At 35.5% G+C, this 14,627-nt stretch overlaps 1 protein-coding gene and 1 pseudogene across 1 annotated transcript; both read right to left on the bottom strand.

The window, feature by feature from the left end:
• Positions 1 to 2,416: 2,416 nt before the first annotated feature.
• On the bottom strand, positions 2,417 to 4,345 carry LOC122310060 (annotated as a pseudogene).
• A 4,532-nt stretch (positions 4,346 to 8,877) lies between these two features.
• LOC122311099 (pentatricopeptide repeat-containing protein At2g21090-like) lies at positions 8,878 to 11,059 on the bottom strand. Its single transcript, XM_043125485.1, has one exon. It carries the CDS (start codon positions 10,909 to 10,911, stop codon positions 9,058 to 9,060), a length of 1,854 nt encoding a protein of 617 aa, XP_042981419.1. The 5' UTR covers positions 10,912 to 11,059; the 3' UTR covers positions 8,878 to 9,057.
• Positions 11,060 to 14,627: the final 3,568 nt, after the last annotated feature.

Genomic DNA, 14,627 nt, shown 5'->3' with positions numbered 1-14,627 from the left:
CATTACATATGGGTCCTACTCGTTGGTAGTTGAGCTACCTCACAATTAAATCACTTGAACATATCCATTATTGAAGGAAGTTTTGCTCAATCATAGCGTCTAATCATAATAATAAAGCTTGTTAAATAAAACAATAGGAAAAAGTGGGCAAGCGATGATATCAATGGTCCCTCTTGTTCATAGACCATGACCACTCAGTGTTTAGCCTCTGGCAGTAAAACCAAATGCAAGACTCTCCCATAACCATTAGTTGTTGTTGGCATGTTGCCACCCGATTAATCATCTCATGTATAATATTCTTTTCCTGCCCACAAAGATCGAGCAATCAAAGTCTTAAAAGATAGATTATTAACATTAGTTTAAAGATTAAAATTAAGAGTTAATCACAGTCACGAACCATTAAAACCTTTGTGCACCATGAAACTTCATGGGGCCTACCATGTGCATTCACAATCTGTGGTTCAAAACGTCGAGTACTTGCTGTCTCCTCCAGATAGCGATACCCTGAAAAAGCCAAATAGATGGGGAAGAAGATAAAGGGGAAAAGATGTGTGGTCTGAGGCGCCCCCAAATTCACCCAGATGACTTCATATATAAGCAGTTAACTCTAATTCTCTTGGGTTTTCTTATTGCTTCTGGATTCAGTTAACAGCACATAAGAGATGTAGCATCCACAGCCCACAGGGATGATACGGTATTTTGATGCCATATAAACAGATTGGGATATTTCTCATTTCAAAAATACCAACCTATTTATCTATATATAATTACATATATTGGTCATGTATTTGTATGATTACTGATCATTACTCAGAAACCCGGCAGGCACGAAATCAAATAAATCAGCAGCATACATATATATGAGATAGCTGAAATATTGAACAAGCACTGCAAGATGCCAAGAACAATGGCATGCTGAACTTTCAAGCAATGAAACAGGTTATTCTCTTGCATTTAATATGATAACATTGACAAGATGCAAAAATAATTCATGATCTGGTCCCTAGCTAGATCATGACTTCATTTAAGTACATGCATATTGCTGAAGAAATTCCATTATCACTTTTATACCTTGAATTATACTAGGTCAAATTAATGAACTCTTCAGGATAATAACAGAAAAATAAGTCTATTTTTTTTAAAATTTTTGATAATATTAATAGCAATAAAATATATCCGTAGTGATTTACAAGTATTGCACATTAAATTAATACAGATGCAAAATGCTAGTTAGCCCCACTCAAAGTTTCTGATGGTGCATCTTTTTTAAAACTTACAAAAAGTTTTTTTAAAAGATGTCCATATTTTTTAGAGTAATGCTACGTATAATCATGTTTACGTACTTTCTGCATATTCTATTGATATGATTGACTGTATCAATTTTTATACAGTTAATCACATTAGTGAAGTATGCAAAACTAGTGTCTACATATAAAATGTTTATTTTTTTTAATACCAAAGGATATTCATTCAATAAACTTCAAGAAATTACATTAGACTATTAGAGCATCGAGAGTCACATGCTGCCTTATGAAATTATCAGGCGGAGTCCCACCACATGCAATAACATGATCATTCATCACGGCCCATATAATGGCATGCTAGCTAGCCAATTAATTAGTTTGTGGGCAACTCCATTACTCCTCTCTACCCACGTGAATAGCCTTGAAACTATGAAAGCTTCTTAGAAAAAGCTTGAATATCACTAAACACATTTCCAATGGTCCACAAATTTGGAATATATCTAGGAATCGATAACATAGAAATTTTCAATTTTATTTACAACAAAATTATGAAGTTTTCTAAATGTGATATTTTTCGATATTTGCTAACCATATAAATTATTAAAATCTCAAAATTATCTAAAAATATGTATAATTTATTAATATAGGAGTAGATGATGTGACTTTCTCTTGTTATCGAAAATTATATATGTTATAGATATATAGCCCATTATATATGAACATTGCAATAAATTGAATATCACGTCCCACGCCATTCAATTGACTTCGTGTTCTTTCTTCACATTGTCATAATCAAGTAGTTTCCTTTCTCATCCCGTAACTTGGAAATTAGGAGGGATGATAGCATCATAAACAGTCGCCAAAGAAGGCAATATCAAAGCCTCCGGATAACAACACAACGATCCTACAGTCGCCAAAGGTAGTACGTCAAGTCTCTTAACTATTGCTGCAATGATTGGAACGTTTGAGTGTATCCAACCAAAGCCACGTGCTAGCGTTAAACAGGTTGGCATGTAGAGATGGCCTTATGTGCAATGCTAGTAGCCTTACAGAATAAACCCGGAGACTCCCCGTCTCTTTCAACCTGGAAACCCCAAGTCGTAAAAGCCTCGACGTCTAGAGTACGAAACTATCGCATTCATATTATAATGAGTGGTCCAAACACAGATTCATTGAAATTCATAAAATTACCAATTTCATTTTATTGGATTGTTAATGAGTGAAAATAATTATACAACAGGAAATAAAAGAAGATATTCCTCGGAGAAAAAGTCTCTTAGGTGCATCATTGTGGCGATTCAACTGTATTAGAGAATCTGATCCGAAGGAATGAACAAAAATGTTACAAGTTCTGCAATTTACCGGATAATTTCTGTCTCCAATGTCCCAAGAAAGTAAAAGCCCACCCAGCAGAGATAAAAATTGATGAAGTTTTAACTTTAGGTATTAAGTAATGAAGGATCTTATTCCATCTGTCCAGCTAAATGTTCTAAAACTGAATATTTTTCTCCTTTCAGAGGGTGCAATCTATCTGATACAGTGAAATTTCGCATGCACTTCTTTTCCAATCTCTATCCAACTGACTGCTCGTTCTTTCATAAAATGTCTCTCATCCATAAGTTTTCTCAACTTCTCTACCAGCTCCCAAATTTCCAAGCACGGCATATGTACTTCAAAGTAAAAACATAGGCAGCAGAGGATCGAGGCTCCAACTCAATAAGGTGTTCAGCCGCTTTTCTTCCCGACTCAATATTTCCATGAATTTGACAAAGACCAAGTAAGGCATTCAAAACTCGATCACCAGGCTTACAAGGCATCTTCTCGAGTTGTTCCATCAACTCGTCAAAACGTCCAGCCCGACCCAAGATATCAACTAAGCATGCATAATGATCTTGATCAGGAATGATGCAATGATCACAAGTCATTGAATTGAACAACTTAAGCCCTTCTTGCACAAGACCTGAATGACTACAAGCATTGAGAGTGACAACAAAGGTGGTTCTATCTGGCTTCACTCCTGATTGTGTTCCACAACACAACATCTCGCTTATCACCCATTAGATTGAAAACCCACTTGCCAATTTCCAAACTCCCACATTTTGAATACATGTCAATGAGAGAGCTCACAACAATAGTGTTAGGTCTAAAATTATTTCGTATCAAACAGGCGTGCATCTGTTTGCCATGCTTAAGTGAAGCTAAACTGGCACAAGCACAAAGGCAACTACTGAATGTAAATTGATCAGGTTTAATTTGAAGCATCATCATTTTTGTAAACAGCTCAAGCGCTTCATACCCTAGGCCATTTCTTGCATAGCCAGCAATCAGAGCTGTCCATGATACAGGGTTTTTCTCAGGCATTCGATCAAACATTTCGCTAGCTGAGTGCATGTCCCCCCATTTAGCATATCCTGATACGAGGGTGGTCCAAGCAAGGACATCCCTTGCACTCATGTCATCAAATACTCTCCTCGAGTATCCCATCTCCCCAAACTTTGCATAAGCATCAAGAACTGAACTTGAAATCACCACATTTGGCGTAAAACCAGCAATCAAAACCTGCCCATGAACCTGCCTAGTAAGCTCCAATTCTTTCAACTTCACGCAAACTGTCAAAACACCGGCAAACTGAATTCGTTATACCCAATTGACTGTCTCCGCAGCTCCCTATAAAACCTCACAGCCTCATCACAGCACCCACTCCGTGCAAAAGCTATCACCATAGTGTTCCATGACACAATATCCTTCTCCGGCATTTTATCAAACAACTTCTTAGCTGGATTAATCATCCCCATTTTAGCATACCCAGAAAGCATTTTATTCCACGTGTACAAGTTCCTTGCAGACATTTTATCAAACCACTTGCGTGCCTCCACTTCATCACCGCACCCGAAGTACACAGGGATCAACTGGTTCGACAAAAACGTTGTAGGGTGCTTGAGTCCGGTGAGCTTCAAATGGAGGTGAACCCATTTGGCATGTCTAAGAGACTTGAAGTCCGCGCACGGTTGCAAGAGATAGGAGAGAGTTTCGGATTGGGGAATGTGTGGAAAAACGAAGATGTATGCAAAATGATTAAATAAGAAATTCCATTGATGTTTGTTTCATTCAGTTTTCATGGAAGTGCAAAAGAACAAATATATAAATAATTTGAAGACAGTGAAAAGAGGAACAAACTCGAAAAAAAAAAAACAAAAAAAGTAGGCAGAAGAATGTGTTGGAAGAGGATGGATGCGTTGCAGGGGAAGTAAATAAGAGAAATGATAACTGTACTCATGGCGCGTAAGCGTTGCCTATTATTATTTTTTAAATAATAAATGTGAGATTTATATAAAAAATTTAATTTTTTAATAATAAATCTTATTCTTTATTAAAAAGAGTTTGTGATATTTTGTCAAATTATATATAATATTATTTAATAAATAAACATAATTTGTGCTTGGAAAATAAAATTGAATAGAATTTATATCAATTTCAGCTTGAGGTCATCAAAAGAATATATAATTATAATACTTAGATATTATTATTATTATTAGGATAATGCTACAGCCACCGCCGTAGCATCCCGTTCGACGTCGTTTTTCCATGTTGTCATTCTTATTTGTTTTTCTCAACTTTGTTTCATCAAAATTCATTTTCCCGCGTTAGAGCCATCTCGACTTTCCCATTTCCTCAAAATCCATTTCCCTTTCACGGAAAATCTCTCCGACAGCCTTCCTCCTAGCAAGGTTCCTCCAAACCCTCGGTGCCGTCAAGCACCCCCCACTGTTGATCTGCATTTCCTCTCCCCTCCAAAACATGATTTGATAACGTTCATTTCTGGCATTCATTTCCAATTTCCAAATAGATAAAATATCAAAATGGATTAGCATGGAAGGTGTACAATGATGATAAACATATAAACGATAGCTATACCCAAAGAAAGTCACTATGATTACAAACAAAAAAACATCAGGCTTCTTGAAATAGAAGCTTAAAAGACAAATCCACAAACGCGGAACTAGATATATTTGAATACTTCAGACATACAATAAATTAACTATTATTTATTTTCTCAACTTCAAGAAACCATTTCCTCTCCTAATCGTAGACCGTATTGATTATTCCTAAATGCAAGGGTTATCGTGGGGAAAAAAAGTAATTTACCGGCCAAAATGCAGTGCTCAACGGAGATGGAAATGACTGGTTTGATGGAGAAACAGAGGGAACCAAACGAATTTGACAAAGCAACTGCAAAGCTCAGGGGAAATGCAAAATGCAATTTTGCAGGAGTGATGAAAAATCTGGGGTTTACGAAGTGCTGGGGTTTGTGGGAAGCTTGACAGCGCTAGAAATTTGCCGGTCGGAGGTAAGGGCCGGTTTGAAGGGAGATGAAGTGGGGGTGGTGTTGGGGGGAGATGAAGTGGTTCAGTCAACAAGAAAATGGAGGAAATAAAACAAAAGAGAAAAAGTATCCCACGACGTTAAACGGGAAACGAAAACGGGACACCATAACAGTGTCTCTAGCATTTTCCTTATTATTATGGTTATATGGGGGCAAGAATTGAGCAGGTTTCTCTTGATTAGTTGTAAAAGTTTATTTATTTGTTTAATGCAACTAAATTCGATATATATATTGAGAAAGTAAATTATCTAAATTTAGAATTGGATTTCCGCCATATTGCGTTTTAATGCAAATGGTTAAGCAAAAAAATTAAAAAACGCCTAGATACATTATGGAAGTTCTTGGCCAAAATTTTTTTTCTCAAAATGATAAATTAGCATTGCTACAACTCGACATATAAAAGGGAAAACTGTTGCAAGTATAAATAGATTTTAAAAAAATAAAGAGATTCTATAAAAGTCAATTCATAAATTGTGTAGTTTTATGTGATATGTTAGACCTATTTTATAATAAAAATAATTTTTTAATCTAACATACCACATCAAGTTATATTACTTTATAAGTTTGTTTTATATAATTTTTTGTGGTTAAATAATTTCTATATAAGAGCATTTCTATCCTCTTCCCTAAACATACATTATCTCCATATTATGGGGAAAAAATTTGGGAAAACCTCAAAAACTCTCTCCCATATGGATCCCTAAATTAGGGATTTAATTTAGGGGGAATCCCAGTACATCTCCAATCGACTCACTTGCTTTCTTTCTTGTTGTTGGTCCCATGTGAAAATCTCTCTCGAGTCACGATTGCCCTCGTTCATATCGGCTCTCTCTCGCACTGTTTGCCACCATCTACTGTAGCCTCTCTTCATCGGCCAGAATATATATAAATCTTTGTCCTTCTCTCTCGCACAAATGCACTTCTTGAATCGGTTTCCTCTGTGGCGGGATTCTGTCATTTTCTCTCACATAAATTGAATGCACACTCAAATCCCAAACTGTCATAGCTTTCATTCAAGACATTGCATAGTTTTGATTTGTTAATTGTACGAATTTGGATCTTTGGGCACTCAAAATTGAAAATTCTACATTGTTTTCTACTGCTCTAGGGTTTGAATTTGGATCTTGGTTTTTCCTCATGTCAGCAATTCAAGTTGATATGGTTTAATTTGGATCACTATCATGAACTGCATTATTTTGGTTTGAGCAAATTGTTTGTTGGTTTAAATCCATTCATACACTGTTTAGCAGTCATTCAAGGTGATATGTTGGTTTGCATTCTAGATTGTTTCAACTTAAAGATATTTATGGATTCTCTCTACTGCTTTATAATTGATTTCATTATTATTTTTTTCATGACATTTTTTTTATGGATTCTCTCTACCACTTTAATTGATTTCACTATCTCTGTTTTCATTCACGACAACCATTCGAGATGATATTACCTAGTTTTGACTAAATGAACTGCTATTGGTTTCAATTCATTCATAGATTGTTTGACAGTTATTCGAGGTGATATGTTGGTTTGCATTTAAGATTGTTTTAGCTTAAAGATGTTTATGGATTCTCTCTATTGCTTTATAATTGATTTCATTATATTTGTTTTCGTTATCCTTCTTTATGGATTCTCTCTACTGCTTTAATTTATTTCACTATATTTGTTTTCATTCATAGCAACCATTCGAGCAAATATTACCTAGTTTGTACTATCAGTTTGAATTCTTTGTTGGTTTCAATTCATTCATAAATTGTTTGATAGTCATTTGAGATGATATGTTGGTTTGCATTCTAGATTGTTTCAAATTAATGATGTTTATGAATTCTCTCTACTGCTTTATAATTAATTTCATTATCTTTGTTTTCATTATCTTTCTTTATGGATTCTCTCTATTGTTTTATAATTGATTTCACTATATTTGTTTTTAGTTATAGACTGTTTCAAGCTGATAGAAACTAATTCATTTCATTATCTTTGTTTTCTGGGTTGTAGACAACAACTAGACAACATATTTCTTTCCTCTTAGATTGTAAAAGGGAAACTAAGAAAAGAATGAAAAATCTTCCATTTTTTTCCCTCACCCACCTTGATCGACTTGGACTAATTTATACTAATGTTGCATGAGATGTTTATAGCCATGATTATCCACAATCTGTTGCCTCTTTTATTTCTTGATATGTGGATGATGCTATATAAAGATTGGTGCATTGATCATCACCTTACATCTATCAAAATTTTTTCTAATACTCTTTTGCTTTGTTGTTTTCTTTCTCAGTACTTATGCAGGCACCTTCAATCAAGTTACTTCATTATTCTTGACATATATTGCTTCTTTCCTTGGTGTTTAGTTCTACATTTGTCCTTTGCAGCTTTTGGTATTGATTTAAGCCCATTCTATAGGGCTGCATGTCTAATGTAAAGTTGTGATGGTGGTTCTAATTACTCCATGGGAGGAGATTAATTAACAAGTGTTTAATGGGGCTTGGTCGATATGGCATGGTAATCCGAACTTGAATGACCACCAAGTATTTTGTGATATTTTTTATAAAAGGCAACCGGGATTTAAGGTTTTTGTAGCCATTCGAGATTTGGCTCTTGTCTTAAGCATGCTGTAAATAAAAAAAAAAAAAACTATTATGAGCCCTATGGAACACACATTCGTTATGGAAGCAGATGAGAATGCCCTTATTCATTTATCCTATTTTAGTTTCTTTACTATCACTATCTATTTCTTAAGCGACTAGGATTTATTCATATGGTGTTCATTAATTTGACACTCAACCATTTAACATTACTTTCTTACTTTCTCATTTTTGTTTTGATCATAATTTTCTTATCTTCTCATTTTTTTTTTTTTTTATGTTCTTATTCATTTTGCATGTTGTTTAGTAGTGGATTAGAACATTTTATTTTAATCCATATGTTGCTTATCTCATTTCTCTCTTCTTTTTTTTTTGGAAATTGAAGAAGCTTGATATACACGTTGTGAATTACCGATGTGGATGAATTATTTTTTTTGTTCCTTTAGAACATTCTATTTTAATTCATATATTGCTCACTCATTTCTGTTTTGATGGTTAATTTGCATACTGCTCAGTATTGTCTAGAGTACGAAAGTATCGCATCCAGACTATAATGAGTGGTCCAAACACATATTCATTGAAATTCATAAAACTCATTACCAATTTCATTTTATTGGATTGTTAATGAGTAAAAATAATGATACAACAGGCAAAAAAGAAGAAGACGATATTTCTCGGAGAAAAAGTCTCAAGGTGCATCATTGTGGCGATTCAACTGTATTAGAGAATCTGATCCAAAGGAATGAACAAAAATGTTACAAGTTCTGAAATTTACCGGAAATATAATTTCTGTCTCCCAGGTCCCAAGAAAGTAAAAACCCACCCAGCAGAGATAAAAATTGATGAAGTTTTAACTTTCGGTATTAAGTAATGAAGGATCTTCTTCCATCTGTCCAGCTAAATGTTCTAAAACTGAATATATTACTTCTTTCAGAGGGTGCAATCTATCTGATACAGTGAAAGCATGCACTTCATTTCCAATCTCTATCCAACTGACTGCTCGTTCTTTCCTAACATGTCTCTCATCCATAAGTTTTCTCAACTTCTCTACCAGCTCCCATCTTCCAAGCACAGCATATATACTTGAAAGTAAAACATAGGCAGCAGAGGATTGAGGCTCCAACTCGATAAGATGTTCAGCTGCTTTTCTTCCCAACTCGATATTTCCATGAATTCGACAAACACCAAGTAAGGCATTCAAAACTCGATCACCAGGCTTACAAGGCATCTTCTCGAGTTGTTCCATCAACTCGTCAAAACGTCCAGCCCGACCCAAGATATCAACTAAGCATGCATAATGTTCTTGATCAGGAATGATGCCATGATCACAAGTCATTGAATTGAACAACTTAAGCCCTTCTTGCACAACACCTGAATGACTACAAGCATTGAGAGTGACAACAAGGGTGGTCCTATCTGGCTTCACTCCTGATCTTATCAAATCATCAAACATTTTCATTGCCTCTTCACCATGACCATGCTGAGCTAAGGCAGAAATCATTGTGTTCCACAATACAACATCTCGCTTATCCCCCATTAGATTGAAAACCCACTTGCCAATTTCCAAACTCCCACATTTTGAATACATGTCAATGAGAGAGCTCACAACAATAGTGTTAGGTCTAAAATTAGTTCGTATCAAACAGGCGTGCATCTGTTTGCCATGCTTAAGTGAAGCTAAACTGGCACAAGCACAAAGGCAACTACTGAATGTAAATTGATCAGGTTTAACTCGAAGCATCATCATTTTTGTAAACAGCTCAAGCGCTTCATACCCTAGGCCATTTCTTGTATAGCCGGCAATCAGAGCTGTCCATGATACAGGGTTTTTCTCAGGCATTCGATCAAACATTTCGCTAGCTGATTGCATGTCCCCTCGTTTAGCATATCCTGAAACGAGGGTGGTCCAAGCAAGGACGTCCCTTACACTCATGTCATCAAATACTCTCCTCGAGTCTCCCATCTCCCCACACTTTGCATAAGCATCAAGAACTGAACTTGAAATCACCACATTTGACGTAAAACCAGCAATCAAAACCTGCCCATGAACCTGCCTGGTAAGCTCCAATTCCTTCAACTTCACGCAAACTGTCAGAACACCGGCAAAACTGAATTCGTTATACCCAATTGACTGTCTCCGCAGCTCCCTATAAAACTTCACAGCCTCATCACAGCACCCACTCCGTGCAAAAGCTATCACCATAGTGTTCCATGACACAATATCCTTCTCCGGCATTTTATCAAACAACTTCTTAGCCGGCTTAATCATCCCCATTTTAGCATACCCAGAAAGCATATTATTCCACGTGTACAAGTTCCTCACAGACATTTTATCAAACACCTTGCGTGCCTCCACTTCATCACCGCACCTGAAATACACAGCAATCAGCTGGTTCGACAAAAACGTTGTGGGGTGCTTGAGTCCGGTGAGCTTCAAATGGAGGTGAACCCATTTGGCATGTCTAAGAGACTTGGAGTCCGCGCACCGTTGCAAGAGATAGGAGAGAGTTCCGGAGGGAAAGCGGATGCCTTTGCCGGTCAAGAGCTCTAGGGAAGAGATTGCTTGGGAGAGATGACCTTCTGAGGCGAGGTTGAGGAGGGATTGGACAACGCAGGGAGTATTGGAGGCCGGATGTTTTTTGTTGGGTCGGGTGTGAAATGTTACTCGGGGGAGCCTAAGAGTTGGGGGGGAGAGGGAGGGCATTGCATAACGTCTTCATCTATGTATTGCTGGGTTGATTGTGGTGGTCTTGGAGACTTGAGAGGTCAGCCCCTGCTCCGCCGAGCATTGGCCATGGCGGCCGTGATAGGAATGACAAACCTTCATGGGCCTAGTTTCAGATACCAGGCTTACCAGCAGTTAGTTGGATGGGCTTCACAGGCGGCCTTGTCCAGTAAAACCCAATCCTATCATCCAATGTTGGCAAAAGCAGGAGTGTAATTTTGGGGAGTTTCACCAAACGGTAGATGATCAACTTCTGTCCGTTTGATCATTATGTAAGCACCAATTTAGTTTTAGTTAATTGTTGAGTTATAGTTTATGTTTAATAAAAACTTATTTATTTTACAAATAAATTTTATTTTTAATATTTTATTATAATTTTGTGTTCATCAAAATCGTAATACTTCTCTCTTTCATTTTCATTTGAGTGTAATTGATTTTTTTTTTCTATTTATTATTATTATTATTATTATTATTATTATTATTTTAAGTAGTTTGAAGAATGAATGTGTTGGAAGAGGGTGCATGGGTTGCAGGGGAAGTAAATAAACATAATTTGTGCTTGGAAAGCAAAATCTAATAAAATTTATGAAAATTTCTATTTATCATCTCCTACATCACATATTAATATATGATTTATTATTTTTATATTTCTAATTAAATATACATATATTGATGTGTAATTATGCATATTTAAATAAAAGAATATAAATAATAAATTACATATTAATATATAGTGTAGAGATGATGAGTAATATTTTTCAAAACTTATATCTGCTTCACAGCTTGAGGTCAACAATAAATAAATTTATATAATTAATTATTATATTTGGATATATTATTATTATTATTATTATTATTATTATTATTATTATATGGACTAGGGAATTGAGCAGGTTTCTCTTGATTAGTTGTAAAAGTAAATTTAGATATAATTAACTGAATTCGATATGTACACTGAAAACGCCTAGACATATTCAAGACGTTTCTTGGGCAAACAAATCTTCTCAAAACGATAAATTACAGGTGGCATTGCTGCAACTCGAGACATATTCAATCCCCAAAAATAGTTATTATAAGGATAGTTGTTACGAGTATAAAAATTTTTAAAAAAAAAATTATAAATTGACGAGATTTTATATAATATGTTAGATCTATTTTATAATAAAAATAATTTTTTAATTTTTTGTATTACGTTAAACTATATTAATTTATAAATTTATTTTTATAAAATTTTTTTATAGACTAAAATATTTATACATAGAGAAATGTTTGGAGTCCTAATTTTGGATCTCGAACATTTCTATCGCTTTTTTTTTTTTATTTACTTAGTAATTAAATAAATATTTTTTAATGATATTATATATTTTTTCAAATGTTTAAGAATATAAAAAAAGGCATTTAGTGAGACATTTTATCGGAGAGAAAAGCTACACTCACCAAATAATGGGTCAAGTTACCGTTAGCTTGCCTCTTCTAGCTTTCTCTTATGAGTTACTTTCTCCTCTTAATAGTCTTTCATAGGATCTTTCCTTACCTACCTTCCGTTTTCTTCCTTTCCTCATCATAACTTCACAAACACAGACCTTTTTTCATCAACTACTATCTCCACCAACCGTAAAACAAGTCAACCACCAACCACTCTGTCGCTTAACTTTCAACACAACCATAAAACAAGACCCACCAAACTTGAATCTCCTCATATCCTAAAGAGAAGCTCTCTCATGGGATGACATCATCCTTGAATCAGAACCAAAAACAGAAAATTCAAGATCCAGCCACACTCTTGTAGGTAAACTGATATCCTCAAAATCACTAAACAAATTCACTTTCCACACTATTATAAAAGCAGTATAGAGCTTCATAAAGGGCCTCATCATCTAAGATTTAGATGTCAATACCTACCTCTTCACTTTTCTATCTCATAATGATAAAAATCATGTCTTCTCCCAAAGGCCTTCAAGGGATATTACATGACCTTAAAAGAATGGAGTCCAGGCCTCAGATTGAAAGAAATAGATTTCAAATTCTTGGCATTCTGGATGCAAATTCATGATCTACCACTAAAAAAGATGAACTGGCAAAATGCTGAAAAAATTGGTAAAGTAATGGGAAGACTATTGGAAATAGACTCCCATCACTGAGGCTACTTTTACTGTAAAACAATATATAAGAATTAGGGTTGAAATAGACACAACGAAACCGCTCATTGATGGATTTGTGACGCATAGAGTACGTAGAATTTTAACAAAAATCTCATTCAAGTATAAGCGTCTGTCAGAATACTGCTATATGTGTGGATGCCTAGGCCACCTATTACAAGCATGTCCCAGTTATATGGACAAACATCACTGAGGTGCCATACGATCTAGGCTTGAGGGCAAAAGTGCAAGATACTAGAAGATTTTTCAAGGTAGAAGTTCCTATGGGGTCAACTGAAAAATTTGAACCAAATCTCTTTGCACGCCCAGCCTATCTTCCTGCCATCAAAATTAGAGAACAAAGCTTTCCTGAGAAAAAAAGAGGGTAATCAGACTGAATATAAAGTAAAAGGAAAAGGGAAGATGTTTGAAACATCAACAGCAGTCAAAGAAATTTTTCCCAGTTGAAAGATCACTGGTAGCAGCTCTTTGAGTAGCAGTTTAGATACTGTTCAACTTCATCATGAAGCAATTTCATGCAGCATAAATTTTCCATGCATAAAAGATAATATATGTGGAGATAGATTAAGGTACTAGACAAATTTTCCTGTTGATCTTAATGAAAGTCGGCATGAAAATATATCTATTAAATCCCTACACAAGCCCAACCAACAATCAATCGCACCTATTAGTCCAATCGGTTCCCCATTGCCATCAAATAACATTTTCTCCTTTGAATACATGGACCACTCAACCAAAAAAGCACCCAGAAACCAACAAAAAATCCAGCATCCTTTGACACAAATAGCCTTCTCTTCAAACCCAAAATTAAATGTGCAGAAAACCACAAGCAAAATACCAAAATGCCCCTATTGTCATCATAAAACATCTTCTAAACAATATCCAAACCTATATGGGCCAAGCAATCCAACATCCATTTCAACCAAGCCCAACACACATTCAACCCAATAACCAAAACATCACACTCCTTGTCAACCCATCCAGTAGAGCATGTTTATCATTTAACCAAATCACTCAAGACAAACCCATTGGAACAGACCAGGACATTTAGAACAAAACCCAGCAAATATCTTCATAAGGCCCAAACCACTCAGACCAAATAAACCCATGCATGCATGTAAACACATTGACCAAATCACAAACTAGCCTTCTAGTGAAACCCATTCCAGCGAAACCGACCAACTCCATTGCCACACTCACCACCAACATGAATGAAACACCAATCGACTTCAATGCAATAGCAGACTCTGAAATACCAACTGAACTCCATTCCGAGAATAGATCTCAAAACAACGTGACTATCTTGTCCTCAAGCACACCAGACCATCTAAATCTGGTAACTCCAAAAAAAACAAAAAGAGAAAGTTTGCATCAATTGAAGAGCTCGGTGACAGGGATATTTCCATTAAAAAATGTTCTTTTAGTTCCATAATAAAAATTGTTGATGAAGACAAAGACCCAATCTAGCAGATTTAATTCTCCCATAAAGATGACAACACAACAGAGCAATTGAAAACAGTGAAGGAAGGAGGAAAA

Source organism: Carya illinoinensis, chromosome 5 (genome assembly GCF_018687715.1).
Source record: "Carya illinoinensis cultivar Pawnee chromosome 5, C.illinoinensisPawnee_v1, whole genome shotgun sequence".
NCBI classification, from domain to species: Eukaryota; Viridiplantae; Streptophyta; class Magnoliopsida; order Fagales; family Juglandaceae; genus Carya; species Carya illinoinensis.
This window is presented reverse-complemented; position numbering and strand designations above follow the sequence as displayed.

What these genes read in the sequence shown, in the direction of transcription:
- LOC122311099 (XM_043125485.1), bottom strand. Translation starts at nt 10,911, where the DNA reads ATGCCCTCCCTCTCCCCCCCAACTCTTAGGCTCCCCCGAGTAACATTT.